Source organism: Aegilops tauschii, chromosome 2 (assembly GCF_002575655.3).
Source record: "Aegilops tauschii subsp. strangulata cultivar AL8/78 chromosome 2, Aet v6.0, whole genome shotgun sequence".
In the NCBI taxonomy this organism is placed as follows: Eukaryota; Viridiplantae; Streptophyta; class Magnoliopsida; order Poales; family Poaceae; genus Aegilops; species Aegilops tauschii.
In genome coordinates, this window is record NC_053036.3 from 542,010,860 (window position 1) to 542,028,912 (window position 18,053).

The 18,053-nt window shown below is 46.4% G+C and overlaps 2 protein-coding genes and 1 long non-coding RNA gene across 18 annotated transcripts; all 3 read left to right on the forward strand.

Moving 5' to 3' along the window:
* Positions 1–1,477: 1,477 nt before the first annotated feature.
* On the forward strand, positions 1,478–5,676 carry LOC109755823 (probable cation transporter HKT1;4). Its single transcript, XM_020314717.4, has 3 exons — positions 1,478–2,874; positions 4,897–5,121; positions 5,254–5,676. The coding sequence occupies exons 1-3, from the start codon at positions 1,562–1,564 to the stop codon at positions 5,450–5,452; spliced, it is 1,737 nt and encodes a 578-aa protein (XP_020170306.3). The 5' UTR covers positions 1,478–1,561; the 3' UTR covers positions 5,453–5,676.
* Positions 5,677–8,619: 2,943 nt separating this feature from the next.
* LOC109755830 (uncharacterized) lies at positions 8,620–13,146 on the forward strand. 16 transcript variants are annotated; one of them, XR_012203269.1, is made up of 10 exons: positions 9,322–9,422; positions 9,804–9,907; positions 10,217–10,286; positions 10,395–10,435; positions 11,072–11,146; positions 11,225–11,326; positions 11,447–11,571; positions 12,268–12,399; positions 12,682–12,833; positions 12,914–13,146. XR_012203269.1 is itself a non-coding variant. In XM_073508970.1 (8 exons), exons 1-8 carry the CDS (start codon positions 9,416–9,418, stop codon positions 12,770–12,772), a joined length of 615 nt encoding a protein of 204 aa, XP_073365071.1. In that variant the 5' UTR covers positions 9,322–9,415; the 3' UTR covers positions 12,773–13,146. The 16 variants fall into 16 exon arrangements, 1 of the variants encoding a protein (XP_073365071.1); XR_012203262.1 differs by having other exon boundaries at positions 12,272–12,399; XR_012203258.1 differs by lacking the exon at positions 12,914–13,146 and adding an exon at positions 11,837–12,107 and having other exon boundaries at positions 12,682–12,888.
* Positions 13,147–14,184: 1,038 nt separating this feature from the next.
* Positions 14,185–15,306, forward strand: LOC141041762 (uncharacterized). Its single transcript, XR_012203271.1, has 2 exons — positions 14,185–14,292; positions 15,090–15,306. It is a non-coding gene; the product is annotated as an uncharacterized lncRNA (long non-coding RNA).
* Positions 15,307–18,053: the final 2,747 nt, after the last annotated feature.

An 18,053-nucleotide genomic window follows, 5' to 3' on the forward strand; every position in this document is an offset into this window, starting at 1 on the left:
ATTCTGTAAGCGGTTGATTTGGATCCATATGTTCCATGCTATGGTTAGATTTATCTTAATTATTCTTTCGTAGTTGCGGATGCTTGCGAGAGGGGGTAATCATAATGGGGTTTCTTGTTCAAGTAAGAACAACACCCTAGCACCGATCCACCCACATATCAAATTATCAAAGTAGGAAACGTGAATCAACTAAACATGATGAAGTGACTAGAAGATAATTCCCATGTGTCCTCGAGAACACTTTACTTTATATAAGAGGACTTTCTGGCTTGTCCTTTGCTATAAAAAGGATTGATCCACCTTGTTGCACCTTTGTTATTATTGGTACTTGTTACTTGTTCTGAATTATCTTGCTACAAAACTATCTATCACCGATACTTTCAGTACTTGCAGAAAATATCTTGTTGAAAACCGCTTATTATCATTTCCTTCTGCTCCTCATTGGGTTTGACAGTCTTACTTATCGAAAGAACTACGATTGATCCCTTATACTTGTGGGTCATCACCCACCGCCACCTTCATGGGAGCTGGCGCGGGCTTCGCCGGTCCTGATGGCAACGAGGTGGTGGGGGGAGGAGGTGGAGGAGGCGGCGGTGGGATCTAGGGTTCCCTCGTCGTAGCCAGGGTGGGCGATGCGGGGGGGGGGGGGGGGGGGGTGAGGGGACTGGATTCTTTTTGTTCCTATGCTTGTAAGTGATCTAACGGAAATGCCTAATGGAGCTCGGGCTCCATGTAGCCCTTTATTTGAAAACTTCAAAATCTAAATTTTTAAGTTTCATTTCTTTCTTGAAAAAAATACACATATACATATGGATATATACTACTTGTTTGTGAAGTTTCATGATGAAATACTTTTTTATGCGAGCTACACAAAAATGACAAGATCACGCCTGGCCTCATAATTTTCACAAAAAGATGTTGAAAAAAAAATCTCACATATTTTTTATACCATGTAAACATCTGCAAACCTTTCTGAGATATTCCTATATATTTTTGTTGTCCTGTGAAGTAGAGGAAGATAGTTAGTACGGCTACATTAGCCATTCATCACTTGACTTCTCGCATGATACGAACAAGCAGATACTTCTTCCACCAAGAACTCAGTTCGAAAAAAAAATATCACACGTATCAGTCCAAATTAATATGAACATGATGGTCAGAGTATGTTTTCCTCAACAACAAAAAAATGATGGTCAGAGTATGAAGATCTGGGTCAACCATTCCTAAACTAGCATTGCCACCGACCCAAACCGAGTAGTACTAGTACCACTACCATGTTACTCCCACCTAGTACATGCGTGTGGGCCTGGTGCATTACTGTATTAATATTTCGGCTGGGGTGCTATTTTTAGCAGTATTTTCGGTACTTTTAGGTATCTGGTCTCTCACTTCTCCTTGCATCTATGCTGTAGCTTTGGGGTAAATAATTTGGCCACATGTCGCATGCACTTGACCACCAAAGCATCAAAAAAAAAAAGTACCCATCACGCGTTCGTGGCTATATATTTAGGCGTCGTACTACGCCTCAGCTCTCACAGACAGTTCGCAGCCCTGTGCATGCATGCACATCTCCCAAGTCCTAACACGTCCACACACACCACACACACACACAGCACTACGACGATCGAACATGGCCGGAGCTCATCATAAGGTCGGCGAGCTGTTGCACCACACGCCGCGGAGCTCGACGGCCGCGGTCGACAAGGCAATGTCCTCGCCCTCCAGTTCATACGCGCGGCACCACATCATCAAGGAGCGCGTGGCGCGGTGGCGGCGCGCGCTCGCCGGGCGGTTCTGGCCGCGTGTCGGCTCGCTGCTCGTCCACGTCGCCTACTTCCTCGGCGTCTCCTGGCTCGGGTACCTCCTCCTCGCGCAGCTCAGGTTCCGCGCCGGCGGCGACGGGACGAAGCGGCCCCGCGGCATCGACCTGTTCTTCACCGCCGTCTCGGCCGCGACGGTGTCCAGCATGTCCACCGTCGAGATGGAGGTGTTCTCCAACGGGCAGCTCCTCGTCCTGACCGTGCTCATGCTCGTCGGCGGTGAGGTGTTTTTATCCCTCATAGGCCTCGCGTCCAAGTGGTCCAAGCTGAGGAAGCAGGCTGCACACAAATCCCGGCGCGTGGAGATCCACCACGTCGCCGAGCTTGAGATGCCGCCAGCCGCCGCCGCTGACATCGATAACCCAACGTCTACCGCCGATGATGAGACGAGCAAGTCGCTGGAGCACGTACATGACACGAGGCTGCGGCGCGACGCGGTGCGGTCGCTGTTCTTCGTCGTCCTCGCCATCCTCCTGGCGGTGCACGTCCTCGGTGCCGGCGCCATCGTGGCGTACATCGTGCACGCGTCGCCGGCGGCGAGGCGGACGCTGCGGGACAAGGCTCTGAACGTGTGGACCTTCGCCGTGTTCACGACGGTGTCCACGTTCTCGAGCTGCGGGTACATGCCGACGAACGAGAACATGATCGTCTTCAAGCAGGACACCGGGCTGCAGCTGCTGCTCGTGCCGCAGGCGCTGGTCGGGAACACGCTGTTCCCGCCGCTGCTAGCCGCGTGCGTGCGCACCGCCGCCGCCGCGACCAGGCGCGTGGAGCTCAGGGAGACGGTGAAACAGGGCGGGGAGCTGACAGGGTACTACCACCTGCTCCCGGCGCGGCGGTGCGCGATGCTGGCGGCGACGGTGGTGGGCTTCCTCGCCGTGCAGGTGGCTATGCTGTGCGGCATGGAGTGGGGCGGCGCGCTGCGCGGGATGAGCCCGTGGGAGAAGGTGTCGAACGCGGTGTTCCTGGCGGTGAACTCCCGGCACACCGGCGAGTCGACCCTCGACCTCTCCACCCTCGCGCCGGCCATCCTCGTGCTCTTCGTGCTCATGATGTGAGTCCTCCTCGATCTGTCTTGTCTCTCTCTTTCTCCTCGCTGTCAGTCGATGCTTACGAGAATGCCATAACTGAGTTCCCTACGTTGAACCCCAGCTAGATTCCAGAAGGTAGAAGCTACTAGGATTTTATTTTCCTGTGCTTCTCAACTAAATGTTTGGCACTGATTATTCATGAACTTCCATAAATCTTTTTTTTTCAATCAAGAGCTTATATTACTCAAAACGGGGGGATTACATCGAACTGAATACAACCCGCTAGGAAAGTAGGCATATAATTAACAGTTTGTCTAATTCACATCTAGATGTTTTTTAAGGATGTCACATCTAAGCTTCCACAAATATATAATGCAGCAATAAGAAATAAAAAAAGACTAGAACAAAAAAATAGACCACAAACAGAGTGGACATCAGCTTAGATGTGACATAACTATGTCATATATAGATGTGTCATAGACAGACCCATTAATTAATCCACAAACATCTCCTTGTCTCCTCTATGGCCTGTTTTGCGCACCGCTTCATTGGCTTCCCTATGTACAAAAGTAAGCTCACAGCTAATAAAACCTCCCATTAACTCTTTGATCTCATGGCAAACGGCAGCAAAAGCTGATCTCTCTGAAAAATTAGAGTTGCACATTTTCACCATCTCCTTTGCATCACTCGCATTTGATCAACACCCAATCATCCTCATCTCATTGTGAACCTACAAACCAAAAATTAGCAAGCGCATTTCACTAGAATTGCACACCTTCAGAGAACAACTTCAGGCTTTGCAGAGAGATATTCTCTTCTTTTTTTTGTACATGGGATTAACAGGGATTTTCAACAATTTCAGGCCAAGGGTAAATGTTATTATAGACAGGCTAATTAAGCTTTGACTACCAACGCGAAAGAATAATACTGTACGTAAATAAGTGACATTTGGACATGACTGTAGTCAAACTGTTAACAATTTCTATACTGCAGTCAAACTTTTAACAAATTTCTTCACAAACAAAAGCATACTAGAATAGAAGTAGCCCCTATATAAAACGTTTTTGCAAGCTAACACTGAACTATGCGAGGACTGCATCGTGTGTACATAGTAATTGGCGTTCTTTCTTAATTCGCTTTAATTAATCTGTCGTCCAAATTGTATATACCCGGATCATTGCTGAAGATACTCCGTGCCAAGGACCAGTCCAACATGGGTGGCGAGGTGCACTTCAGGCGGTTGGCCATTGTGATTGTGGACCTCGTTTCTCAAGGAAATGCCGTTCAATAATTGAACGGAGAGGTCTTTTTCAAAACAATAGTTGAACGGAGCGGTAGAGGAATCTTCCCTCCCTGTGAAAAGATTCGAGCTCGTCAACCTCCTGGCAAAAAAGAAAAAGAAAAAAAGAAGAGCATTGCCATCCACGAGTCGACAGGCACGCACACGCGCTGGCTGACCGCATGCACCTTGGCCGGCCGGAAGAAAAACGAACCACCAGCATCGACACAAGTTGAGAATCGGAACTCTGATCGAAACGTATTCGGACGTACCGTCCAGGCCTCCATTCAGAGCGAGGCCCCATGCATCATGCACATGTCCGATTCAGTTCGCACCGTTGTAGTAGCTTCTCCACTACATTGTTCTCTGAATTCCATACATGCATGCATGGTGCAGTGGTCCATGAGAAATCGTGACCACGTACGTATTGGCAGCGAATCCGGACCCGTGCCATTCCCTGGGAATGTTTCCACTCGCCGGAATGTCCTTGCACGTCGACGTCTGGATACTGAAAGTCCGCTAGTAGGTGCCATTTTTGGGATATCTTCAGAAGAGCAAGTAGAACTGAAGCTCCCGCCCGCGAGTGCTTTCATACCGCATATCTACAATTGGACGCTCTTCTCATTATCCTCACGCACTACACAATCCCAGCGCGTTTTTCCACGAGTTTCAAATCGATAAAGCGCGTTCGTGCGGTCTTTGTAGCCACTAGCCAGGCTTGCCGTCTTGGTCGTCTCACTCACGTTCTGCTTCTTCTTGCTTGCAGGTATCTGCCTCCATACACGACATGGCTTCCATTTGGAGAGAGCTCCAGCGTGAAGGACCATCCCAGGGAGGAGACCCAGGGGGTGAGGCTGCTCAAGAGCACGCTTCTGTCACAACTCTCATACCTCGCCATCTTTGTCATCGCCATCTGCGTCACCGAGAGGGAAAAGCTCAAGGAGGACCCCCTCAACTTCAACTTGCTCAGCATCGTCGTCGAAGTCGTCAGGCAAGTCCCCTCTAACCCTAAGCAATTCAAAGCCTCAAAAAGGAAATAACATACAGTTAAAAAGTGTATACGATAAGAGCTGCAAGCCGCATCCTTCAGGAAGCTGACATTTTTCAGTGTAACGTTCTGCAGCGCTTATGGAAACGTGGGATTCTCCATGGGCTACAGCTGCAGTAGGCAGATCAGCCCGGACGGGATGTGCACTGACAGGTGGACCGGCTTTGCTGGGAGGTGGAGCGATTCCGGCAAACTCATCCTCATTCTTGTCATGCTCTTCGGGAGGATGAAAAAGTTCAGCATGAAAGCGGGCAAATCCTGGAAGCTTAGTTAGAAGAAGCAGCAGCTGATCATTTGCAGTTGCAGACACCAGTGGTCATGGAACGAGCTCCGAGTTAGGCACAAGATGGGGTTCCCCTCTTCTTTTCACCCCCTCTGTATCACTGCAATCTGCATGTCTGTATTCTTTTTAGATGCAGATTACCTTGCCACCTCACTAGTAAAAAACAGGGCTTTGGTCACAGCTCAATATACAGGGCTTTGGTCAGAGCGGCTAAAGGCATTAGTCCCAGTTCAAATGAGACCTTTAGTCCTAGTTCGTATCTCAAACCGGGACTAAAGATTAGACCTTTAGTCCCAGTTTGAGACACGAACCGGGACTAAAGGGTGCGATGCCCTTTAGTCCCGATTCGTGTCTCAAACTACATCTACTAGAAAATGATAAAACTTCAAAAAATAAAATCCTTCGAGATGTAGTTATATTACTACATCTACTAGTTAGGAAAATTAAAAAACTTAAATTTGGGCATGTTTTGCAAAAAAGTGTTATGAAAAAGTAAAACGGCTATAACTTTTGCATACGATGTCAGAAAAAAAGTATAATATATCAAAATGTTCAGCACGAAAATCCGCATCCGATTTTGACCGCCATAGGCCTGTTTGCAAATTTTTAGAATCCTCAAATTCTAAAAGGAAAAAAAGTTATGCTTAAATTTCAGTTTTTTTGAATTTTGGTTAAATCTGGTCAAACTATGGTCAAACTACTTATTCAAGAAGTATTAGTGTTACTAAATAATTATTCAAGAATATTAGTGTTACTAAATAATTATTTCAGCTTTTTTGAATTTTGGTCAAATCTGGTCAAACTATGGTCAAACTACTTATTCAACAAATATTAGTGTTACTAAATAATTATTCAAGAATATTAGTGTTACTAAATAATTATTTCATTTTTTTGAATTTTGGTCAAACTGTGGTCAAACTATGGTCAAACTACTTATTCAAGAAATATTAGTGTTACTAAATAATTTTTCAAGAATATTAGTGTTACTAAATAATTATTTCAGTTCTTTTGAATTTTGGTCAAATCTGGTCAAACTATGGTCAAACTACTTATTCAAGAAATATTAGTGTTACTAAATAATTATTGTTTTTTAGAATAATAGTTTCAAACTCAAACAGTGAAATGTGTGACTTCATGCTCAAGCTAAACTCCTGAGGGTTAATAGGATTGGCATCTTACTATTGTCAGGAAAACAACAAGTGCAGATTTGGAAACAAGGGGGAATAGAACCCGGAAGTTAAGCGTGCTTAGGCTGCAGTAGTGAGGGGATGGATGACCAGCCGGGAAGTTAGATGATTTGGAATGATGAGGGGTGATTAGAGATTAGAGGTTAAATTGAGCACTGATGAGGGGTGATTAGAGAATGTCTATGGTTTACCGTCTGCACCGACCATAGGGGTTGACAACCATGGGTCAACCGTCCTATTCGGAGTAGGCCTTCTAAAGGATGAGATAATAGCATCTACAGCCGGACTCAGCAAATCCGGCCCCTCAAAGCCCGCGGCGCGCGCCCGCAGACGCTGATCGGGCATCCCTCAAATAATGTAATCGACATCCGGACACCTCTATTATCATATCTCAAATCCATACAAACTCATGCAACTATGTCGATTCACCTACGTCGTCCGGCTACTCCATCACTACTAACTAAACATGCCATCAGACTACCAAAATTAGGCATGTTTGGCTATGGTGGAGTTCATCCACGGCTGCCCTTGCCCTTCCTGGCGCCCTTGCTGTCCTTCTCGCGGAATTACCGGTCGAACACGCAGTACGGGTCGAGCCGGATTTGCTCGTCGCCATCACTGTCCTCGCCGTCACTTTCCACCTTCTCCTCCTTCGGTGGCAGTACGACCATGGCACGGATCGCCCGGTTCTGCTCTCGGGCGAGGGCACGCGTGTTCCTCCGCTGTCGGTTCTTCATAATGCGGGCGCGGATGGCCTCCTCCTCTGCAGCTGCCCGCGCCGCCGTCGCCATTTCCGTCGCGATACGGGCCTCATCGGCCCTTATCCTCTCCTTCCCACGGCGGGCCGCCCGGTCCCGGTGGGACTCATAGTCTGCCTAACCGGTGATGGGAAAGGAGAGGAATTCCGGCTGCCATGACCACGAGGATCCAGCCTCGGAGGAACCTGAACGCTCGGTGAACCGAAGCTATGGAGTCGCGGTCGACAGATCCGTCCGTCGGCCAGGCGCTGTCCTCCCGGGAGCAGCGGGGTGCAATGTGAACTGCCATTGCCTCCTCCAACCCGCACGAGATGACACCCCAATCGACGGATCCAGACTGGTCAGAGTCCGATCCGCTGCATGCCATGGCGGAGAAGGCCGGAAACCATCGGAGGTGAGCTCGGATGGCAGAGGGGAGTGGAGTGAAGTGGCTAGGGTTTGCTCCGGCGAGCGGATGGGAACGAATATATGCGGGGTCGGGTGGGCCAGCGCGGTCCTGGTCCGACGTGACGGGCATGCCCGGGCGTCACTATATCTGTCACATATTTGGGCTGAATATGAGGGGTGTCGGTCAGCCCGGGCGTTTGAGGCCCGTTTGAGGCGTCCGTCTGGGTCGAAAAATCATGACCGGTCAGTGACCAACGGCTCGCCCAGGCTTTTGAGGAGGGTTTGGAGAGCCCGGCTATAGATGCTCTAAGCATATTAGTCAAGGCGATGGGAGAAAACGGACCAAAATATAATAACAAATCAAGATAAGGCGGTGAAGAAGGAATAGAGAACGCACTTCCAAACACCAGGCACAGGTTTTGCTGGTGACATTAAACATATAAACCCAGGCAACCCGCCATTCTGGAGGCCTTGCGCGCGCTGAGCTTCGTCGTCCGTTCAATTTTTTACTGTTCATCGATTTTGTCTGCTGGCGTTTGGTCAACCATTGGTCCTTCTGTACATCAGCAGCAGCTTCATAGGTCAGTGACGGGTGGGGCTCATTGGCTGTGGGGTCGAGAGAATTAGGTGGTTTTGCTTCGATTTTGCGTACGTGAGGGAATTTTACTGCAGTGGGGACGACGAGAACGTGGGGTGAAACCCTATCAGCCAATCCCTCGTGCTCCTCGAGCCCCGCATCCATCCTCCTCCCCCGCTATCCACTCCCCACCCTCCCCCCACACAGCCGCCGCCTCTTCCCTTCCCTCCTCATCTCGAGCCCTTCCCAGCCGACGGAGGAGCCCCCATCCCAATCCCGCGTCGGAGTTCAGAGGCAGGGGAGGTGTGGATCGATGATGGTGTAGCAAAGAAAAGGATGGGAGATCGAGGAGGGAGCGAGCCGTTGCAGAGGAGATGGGAGAAGGGGGTGCGCGGTGGTGAGGCATCGGCACCGGAGAAGCAGATCAGCGGTGCGCGGTGAAGCGGGATAGGTGACGCCGGCCGGCGCTTGCGGGTACGTCCTGCGGGATGAGACCGCAGCTCCAGTCTTCTCCCCGCGGTGGTCCACGGCGCTATCACTGTCGTCCTCAGCAGGAGGAGCGCGGGACGCAGAGGCGGCCGGCTCCGTCCTGCTCTTGTGCCATCGTACCTCTGCCTTTCTCGTCTGCCGCGCCTCAGGCTAGCAGGTGGACGGCGTGGAGAGCTCTCGTCACAAGACACAGGAGGATGGCTCTCGCCGACGCCGCGCACTGCTCCTCTCGCCTCTGTCGCGCTCTGCTCCGGCTCATCCTCGCCGCGCTCTGCTCTGGCTTGTCGTCACCGCGCTCTGCTCCGGCTTGCCACCGAAAAGGTTGTGCTTTCGGTCCAAGGAGCCGATGGGTCGCCGGATCCGTCGGCCACCCCATGGACTTCGCCTGGAACGCGGGCTGGGAGGTGGCGCCGCCAGCCTGCAACGCCAACCCCGACCCCGACCAACCCGGCGCCGCAGAAGGTGGAGGCGGAGTCCATGATGCTTGTCTCCGGGCCGCGCGTCGCCGTCTCCGGGCTGAGGCGAGCCGACGGCCGCGCGGGTCGTGCTCTCCGCCATGTCAAGTTATCGTCCTTCGCTGGTCTTGCCGTGGATTAGGCTGTTGCGGTCCATGAGTTGACAAGTGGATTCATAAAGTCGGATTGATAAGAATCTGGATAGGAATCCTTGAGTTGGCTCGGATTGATAAGCACTAGGAATGGTGCAGCCCCCAAATCCTTGAGTTGGTTCAGAGTTAGCCTTGGCTGCTCCCCTGCTTGAAAATGGCCCTGATTTAGGTTTAGAGTTAACCTTTCTTAGGCTATTTCACACGCTATGACTGAAGTTTTTGTTCCCTGCTAAAAAGCCTTCATTTTTGTTCCCTCCGATCAGGTTCATTTTTGTGTACTGCTCCCTGCGAAGAAACCTTCATCTTATACTGCTCCCTGTTCTTATTACCCTTTCAGTGCCTACTCTCATGAAGATGAATGTGTCATGTTCGTCAATGCCGGTGGGTATATCTGAAATAACTGCAAAGGAAGCAGAAGACAATGTGCTCCCGAGAGAGATGGTAAGCAGTGCCATCAATCTTGACAATTAATTTGCTAGAATTATCGCAAGACTTGTCAAAACTGAAAATTTTGACTGCATCGGGTAAGATTGACTGAAGAAAGCAACTAAAACTTCAGAGAATATATTGTTGTTTATATAAACTGAATACTGGTGTACTGTCAATATTCAGTAGCAGAAATTAAGCTTCTGAGTATATTGTACTGTCAATATTCAGAAGTAGAAATTCAGTGGTGTACCACTAAAACTGTGATGGTTCCTCTTTGCTGTGCAATGTTAACATCAGATTATCCAATGTTCCATATTTTAGCACAATATTCAATACTCTTATGTCCCGCACAATGCACCGCACAAGGTCCCTGCTCCCTTCCCTGCTGCAGGTAGCACCCTCCCTTTTGTTCAGTTTCAGTATGCAAGCGAACATGTGCAGTTCATGTGCACTGATTCTCAAAACTGAAGCATTTACATGGCCATGTTGGTTTCTTCAGTGAGGAGACGAGAGAGGAGATTGCTGGATCTGGAAATGGAGGTCAGTACCACCTACAGGACAAGAGCGCCGCTCCTCTCCGACTCTTCAAGTCTCTCATGCTCTGCTCTTTGCTCTGGCTGAATTAGAAGGTTAGGTGTGACAAAAAAAACTGAAACTTTATCTCCTAATATCCCTCCATTTTTGCAAAATCAAATTTGTGTCAGCTATGTGACCAATGATCATACACTTGTTTCGAATAATCATACGCTTATCAATTTCCACGGACAGGTTAATGGTGTATACCTGCTTCTGAGCTGCCATGCAGAGACTCTGTTATCTCTTGAATTTATCCACTGCCAACTTTATCCTGCAGTCATGGATAAAGTTTGCATTAGTCTTTGCCAGCCAGGTTCCCAAAACTACAAGTTCCAGTCCTTTTATTCTGCCTTGGTCCTAATGTTAATTTTTCTGCCATATGTTAAATTTTTTGTCATATGTAGGCCAACAGATAACTTGTGTATGTTCATCTAGCTGCAAAAGAAACTTATGACTTGTGCCGTCAGTAAAAAAAATAGTAGATAGTTGAAAGGACCAGGCACAGCCATTTGCTTGCTGTGTTATACTCTCAATGAATCTTAATTATTTCTAATTTCAACAAATGACAAGACTAATCTGTCATTCACAATGTTTTTGCAGCTAGCATTAAAAGCTGATGTGTTTTATAACAGAGTGACAAATATGACTATTTGGGGTAACCATTCAACAACTCAGGTGAAGATATGATTACAAACATGGCTACTCTGTTGGTAGTGCTTTGGAGTACTGATTTGATGATTTCCACTTGAGTAGGTTCCTAATTTCTTGAATGCCAAAATTAATGGGAGGCCAGTAAAAGAAGTCATCAAAGATACAAAGTGGCTAGAAGAGGATTTTCCTATAACTGTTCAAAAGGTACACAATTCCTGATTGATTGGGACAACTAAGAGAATATTGTGTACTGATTGATTGATTGATTTCTTGAATATTTTGTATTGGCTTGAGGTCATGCAACTGCTCTCGTTGCTTACGCAGGTACATGGAGAAGGTGGTGGTGCCGCCGAGGCTGTTGCTCCCGGTGTTAGAGAGGGCGTTGCTGACCGATGCCGCCGGCTTGCCCGAGGTGGCCTGCACGTCTTCATGACCAGCCATCTCCCCAGGTGAATCCCTTCCCTTTAGGAAAATCTATCTAGCTAATTTGTTTGTTAGGATTGCAGAACGTGAATCTTCCTTAGTCATCACCAAATTGACATGCTCTGACTAACTGAAAAACAACAAAGTATTGAATGGTGCTACTCGAATGGAGTATGAAATGATTTAGTAATCACTTGTATGCAAAAAGAGGTGCACAATTTGGTGTTGTGAGAATTGAACTGGAACGGAATTTTCATGCCTATGTTTTTTTCCATGTCGACCTATCTCCAGTCGTATGCAGATCCACAGTGGACCAAGCGGAATTGGCACATTTGCTATACAGATTGCAAAGCGCCTTGGAATCAAGGTTTTTGTCACTGCAGGTTTATTGGTTCAGATAGATACAGTATATATGGTACAAAGTTGTTTTCTGGAAGCAACTCTGTTATGCCGCTCTAGAAAGCCAAAGAGAAACTAACCGCTTGCGACGTTTAAGGTGTGGATATATGCAGAAACTACAAAACCTTTGTAGCACGTATCGAAGAAGAAACTAATGGAAATGGTATTATCCTGCCATCCTCTTGTGACGCTTGATGCCCTGATGCAAAAGTAAAATAAAATTATTTGGCTTTACCAAGTTATACCCGTCAATTTCATATACATTCTAACTGTAATATGTGGAATATCTCTACAAGACCTTGATGTCATTCTGGACAACGTAGGCAGATCTTATCTCCAAGGCACTCTGGATAGCTTAGCAGTTGATGGTAGACTTTTCATCGTTGGTTTCATGTGAGGCGCTGTAATTGAAGTGAACCTGCAGGCGATGCTTGCCTGAAGACCGACTGTACAAGGTTGTATCGATCTATCTATATACAACCATGCCTCTTTCAGTTTTATGTGTTTTTTCCTGATAACACATCTTACTCTCTGAACACAATGCTCATAGGACTGTTGATGCTTTTCTGCTGTTAGAATTTCATGCTTTGTTTTTCGGCAACTGATTATGCAGTGCTATGATGTAGCTTTGTGTCTTCTAAATTATTTTTTACTCACAAATAATTTATTAGACAACGGAAGAGCTAAATGCGTACTTTTGTGTATACTTACCTCCATTCACCTGATTTCTATTTCAGCATCTCGCACAATGTATTCAGAGAGATGCTGCCACTGGTGATACATCTGTGCGAAGCCAGATCCAGAATGAGTCGACAGAGTTGGGAGTAGCGATACAACATCTGGGGGCTATGCTTTTTGAGCTTGGACGCTTAGAATGGGGCCATCTCCTGTATACATTTTTCTACTATGTCACTATCACACAAGTGATTCACAAGGTTTAAGTATTCTTATAGCTTTTTTATTTTGTAGGCTAATGTTTTTGTAAATGCTGGGCATGCTGCTTATACAAACCCCACTGGACCAAGTCCAATCATGGTTCAGGCTACCTGTATAGCTTTGCTTTCCTATCATGAACTGCTGACAACTTTGTTTTGGGCTATCATGCTAGCATGCACTGTAACATATATCACTATGTATTAACATGCTACCTAAGTATCTATTTCTTTATACATTAAGGATCTTATTATCAGTCCTTAAACAAATTTTGCGTGCATGATTTGAATGCTTGGTTTGCTGTCGCCCTTTGCAACGGGTGGTTAGCTGCTTTTTTATGTGTGAGAATGTTAGGAATGTTTCTATATGTGCCCAGATTTATTTGGTGTGCCTGCTATGTTTCACTTTCACTGCTCTTTGTTGAATAAATTGAGAAATTCTTGATTCTTTTTATGTTATTTCTTTACATGAAGGATCCAGATTAAAATCTAATGTGTTATTCTTGCTGGCTTAGTTTAAACAAATGCATTTTAGATCACCTACTTCTCAGTTCATGATTTTTGATTCGGTGTGTTGCAACTGATTACCGGAACACACTCACCCAAAGTGTCGATCTACATCCATACATAATTTACTAAAAGAATTTTTTTGAGTTGTTTCTGCATATGCCTCTTGGTATTTACTAGGTCACCTTCGAGATTCGTTAACTAACATACATATCCTATCTACGCTTTTCACATCCATATAATGATGCCATGTTTTTCCTTTTGAGTAGACGATTCTTTATTTATTAACCTATACACCAATATGTTGTTTCCATTGATCTCATAGTACTTTTTGTGTGTTTCTTTATCTTGGGCTGAAAACTTATTGTCGGTTCAAGCTATTTTTAAGTCATGTATACTATGGAAGTTGTGTAAAAGAACGTTTACTGAAATGTTATGTAAAACCTATGGCTCAAAGCTAAGCTTCGGTAAATTGGAATATTTATAGATATATTTGGGAGTTTCATTAGATTAATCTGGAATTTCAAACTAATCCATTTAATTATTTGAGAGCACCAGCAACACAATTTTTGAAAAAAAAAACATGCCCACCAAATGAAGGGCATGGCTATGTTGTCCATTTATGCAAATCTCTAGGAAGGAGAAACCCTCAAGAACTGCTAGGAAGGAGAAAGCCTTCCACGTCTCCGAGCCTGACTATGCCTCCGTACGTTCCCTCTTTCGATCTGTCTCTCCCCTTCCGGTCCATTCCGTTCCCCCCTCACGGTGCCCGTGTTCGTGTCTCCTAGCCTGACGTATGTGCGTGTGTGGTTCTTCTGCAGCTCGCGGCGAGGATTGCTGTGTCCAACCTGCCGCCAAGTGGAAATAGTCTGTGTGGCGCTCGTAAATAGAGAGCATTCTGGTAGAAAGGTACAGGAAAGAATAGGGAAACTTCTGTCATTTTCTTTGGTCTCTGAAAAATAAATGGTGATATGGGCTGATACATTGCTAAATTACATGATACAAAGGCACTTCTCTTTTTTGATTTTTGGTTTACTTCGTTGTGCTACAATGGCTCTCTTAGGAATGTCCTTCCATGCTTTGATGTGCACAATCCAGAAAGTGCATGCATCCAGAAACCAAATAGGATTTTTTATGTGTTATCTTCTCATAAATCTTGTGCTCGTCCAATAAGAATAAGGTTTGGTGGTATTGCTTTTGTCTGTCACCCGGTAGATTTCAGACTTCAAGCTAGCTGCAGTTATTTCAAGTTATATGTGCAAATCCTTGGTGTGACATGATTGGTAACTGACCATGAATACGTTGCAATCTGATATGTCTAATTCTTGATTTATGTGGTACCATGGTCTAAAAATTGGTCCTAAAGATACATGATGTTTTTGTACAAAGTTGAGACAATTATTTTTGAACGGAGGGAGTATTAGATTATTTTGTTCCTTTTTAATTTGGTTCTAAAGATATAGTTTCTGAGTGATCATTTTGCATCAGCCAAGCTTGCCGTTGTTACAAATAATTGTTCTGTTGTCCTCAATTCACTTTCTCGGTTTTTTAATGCTACAAGCGTTATTGTTCCAGTTTTTTTTAGTTATTGATCATGCCATTTTTCTTTCTGCCTTTGTAGCTGAAAGATTAGTGAGACTGACTAAATTCTGAACATGTTCCATGTGAGAGAAATACATGTTGATTTCATCTTGAAATAATCACAGCTGAGGGACGAGGTTCGTAACTGAGGGTCATGTGCAGAGCTGGAGGAAGAAGTTGCGAGGCTTGGAACTCTCCTTGTGAAGGGCTCAGGGACAGCAGTGAGGACTATGCCCTTTAGTTGTGATTGTGATACTCCTGATGTGCAAGTAAACACTCCTGTGATACTCCTTATGCTACAATGTTGATTGTTAGTACAGAGGTGGTGACATTATTTGGTTCTTTGGTATTGATTTCATGATTTGTGGTTAATACATGACGTAATACAATCCACATTGCATTATATTTCCAGTTACATCTCCTACTTACTCACTACTAACATTCTTTCTAATTCGCTTCTTGCGCCATTGGCGCAACCAGGTCATCTAGTATTAGAAAGAACATGAAGGATTTGCACAACAACCAACAATGTGTGAAGAACTCACTCTAATAAGCAAAAACTCCTAGATTCAGATGAGTTCAAAAGATCTTGCAAAGCAGCAATTTTAAGATATAAAGCAGAAGGAAACAAACACTTTAACCCACCATGAAACTCTGCTCATTCTGGGTGCCAACCTACTTCAAGGACTACTTCTACCCATTCTCAACAACAACTACACAGAACGAGAGAACAAACTCTGTGGAAAAATTACGTGAACCATGAAGACACCATAAAAAAACTTTGTTGAGGCTTACAAGTACATTCAACAAATTACCTTGCCACCCGCGACAAGAAAAGATACAGAACAATAGAGAAGACATCATCAACAGAGACTGGCTTCCTAATCGAAAGAGAAGCAAGCCAAATATACACAAACGATATATTCAGAAACTTCCAGTTAGAGCTAAAGAACAGAACATACTACCATGACGTGGCACAAGGGAGACAGTATCTCTTAAAAAGGATTGAAACGATAGGGGGAAACCGTACCAAGGTGAAGAATTCCACAGGTCAGAATTCAGAGTAGATGTAGATGACGAAAAGGAAAAATACAAGTGCACCTTCAAGAAGATGCAAAGGGATGGCATACATTGTTGTCACGTACTTAAGGTAATGGACGATACAACAATGGTGGAACAACTGCCAAAAACTTTTATCAACCCTAGATGGACAAATAACGTAGTAGGGAGCATGGAAGCACTGACTACTAGTTAAGAAAAGAGCATGCCAGTAATAGATGACGAAAGCATGAGATTCAGCCTAGCGTACACATAAGTGGCAGAAATCTTCTCACACGGTAACAATGAAGACAAAAGATACAAAGTGCTAATGGAGTGTATGTAAGACATGAAAATTAAAGTATTGCGGCACTGTACTCGCCTCCTTCACCGAGTAACTCCGGCGGTGGTGATGATTGGTACATGGACACGGGCGCTACCACTCACATGTCAGCACATCTTGGTAACGTCATCTCTTCCTATCCAGTTCACACATCCACTCGCATCATCGTTAGCGACAACTCCTTTACCTATCACACATATCTGTCATAGTTCTTTTCCTTCTACATCCATGGCATTATCTATGTCTAACATCCTTGTCTCACCTGCACTAATCAAGAATCTTGTTTCTGTTCGTTCTTTTACTGGTGAAAATCTGGTCACTGTTGAATTTGATGAAATTGGCTTTTCTGTTAAGGAAGCCCGTACCCGATGGTTCTCCACCAGTGCGATAACCTAGACGAGCTCTACCCGGTGCACTCATCCTCCACCACCATCGCCACCCCTGTCGCCCTCTCCGCTGGTGTCAACCTCTGGCATGCTCGTTTAGGTCATTCCAATTCAGCCGCACTTCGTCATATTCTTTAGAGTTTCTCCTTCACATGTAATAAGATCGATGACCATACCTGCCATGCTTGCCATGTTGGAAAGCATGTTCGTCTTCCATTTAGTGCATCCACCACCATATCTTTGTTTCCGTTCCAATTACTTCATAGTGATATATGGACATCTCCGGTCGCGAGCAATACTGGCTATCTTTATTACCTCGTGATCTTAGACGATTTCTCACATTATGTGCAGACGTTTCCCTTATGTCGCAAGTTTGATGCACTCGCGACTCTTACGGCTTTCTATGCCTACGTCTCCACACAGTTTGGTCGTCCCATACATGTACTCCAAACCAATAATGGAAAAGAATTTGACAACCTTGCCGTTTGCACACTTCTCGCATCACATGGCACCATCTTTCGCCTCATATGTCCATACACATCTCAGCAAAACGGACGCGCTGAATGCGTGCTACGCACTCTCAATGATTGCGTCCGTACCCTTCTCTTTCATGCTAAGGTGCCTCCTCGGTTTTGGCCCGACGCACTCGCCACCGCATCTCTTCTACTTAACATACGTCCGTGTCGTGTTCGCTGGAACTATGCACCCCACGAGCTCCTCTTCGGCACTCCACCCTCGTATGATGAGCTTCGTGTCTTCGGGTGTCTTTGTTACCCTAGCATCGCCTCCACCACCCCACACAAGCTCGCACGATGCTCCCTCGCTTACATATTCCTCGGGTATCCTCCCAACACCAAAGGTTACGGGTGCTATGATCCCGTCTCCCACCACGTGTTGACCTCGCGACACGTTTACTTTGACAAGAGAGTTTTTCCCTTTCACCAAGTACCACCGGCCGCGACATCTTCGCCGCCCCCTCCTGAAGCGCTCCAGTCCTGGTGTCCTAGACGGACGAGGGCCACTGCTACGGGCGCGACCGCCTTGCCACCTCCCTCAAGCGCGGCCACCTCACCGGCCTCGTCGAGCGCGACCACCTCACCGACTACCTTGCCGGCCCTCTCACCAGCCTCCTCGGACGCAGCCACCTCGTTGGCCGCCTCGTCGGCTGCCTTGCCGGTCACCTCGGGTGTGGCCTCCTCGCCGCCCGTGGGTTCTGGATCCACGCCGAGCTCGACACCACCTTCGCCCGTCACTCCTCTAGTGGTGCCCCACCACATGATGACTCGTGCTCGCGCCGGTGTACTCCGTCCCAGCACGCGCTA

Bases quoted from the DNA above. Each gene is read 5' to 3' on its own strand.
- LOC109755830 (XM_073508970.1), top strand. The intron at 10,436-11,071 runs GTCAGTACCACC...ATGTTTTTGCAG, and splicing joins TGCTGGATCTGGAAATGGAG to CTAGCATTAAAAGCTGATGT. The intron at 11,327-11,446 runs GTACACAATTCC...TTGCTTACGCAG, and splicing joins TTCCTATAACTGTTCAAAAG to GTACATGGAGAAGGTGGTGG.
- LOC109755823 (XM_020314717.4), top strand. From the start codon at position 1,562: ATGCACATCTCCCAAGTCCTAACACGTCCACACACACCACACACACAC. The intron at 2,875-4,896 runs GTGAGTCCTCCT...TCTTGCTTGCAG, and splicing joins GTGCTCTTCGTGCTCATGAT to GTATCTGCCTCCATACACGA. The intron at 5,122-5,253 runs GCAAGTCCCCTC...AACGTTCTGCAG, and splicing joins ATCGTCGTCGAAGTCGTCAG to CGCTTATGGAAACGTGGGAT.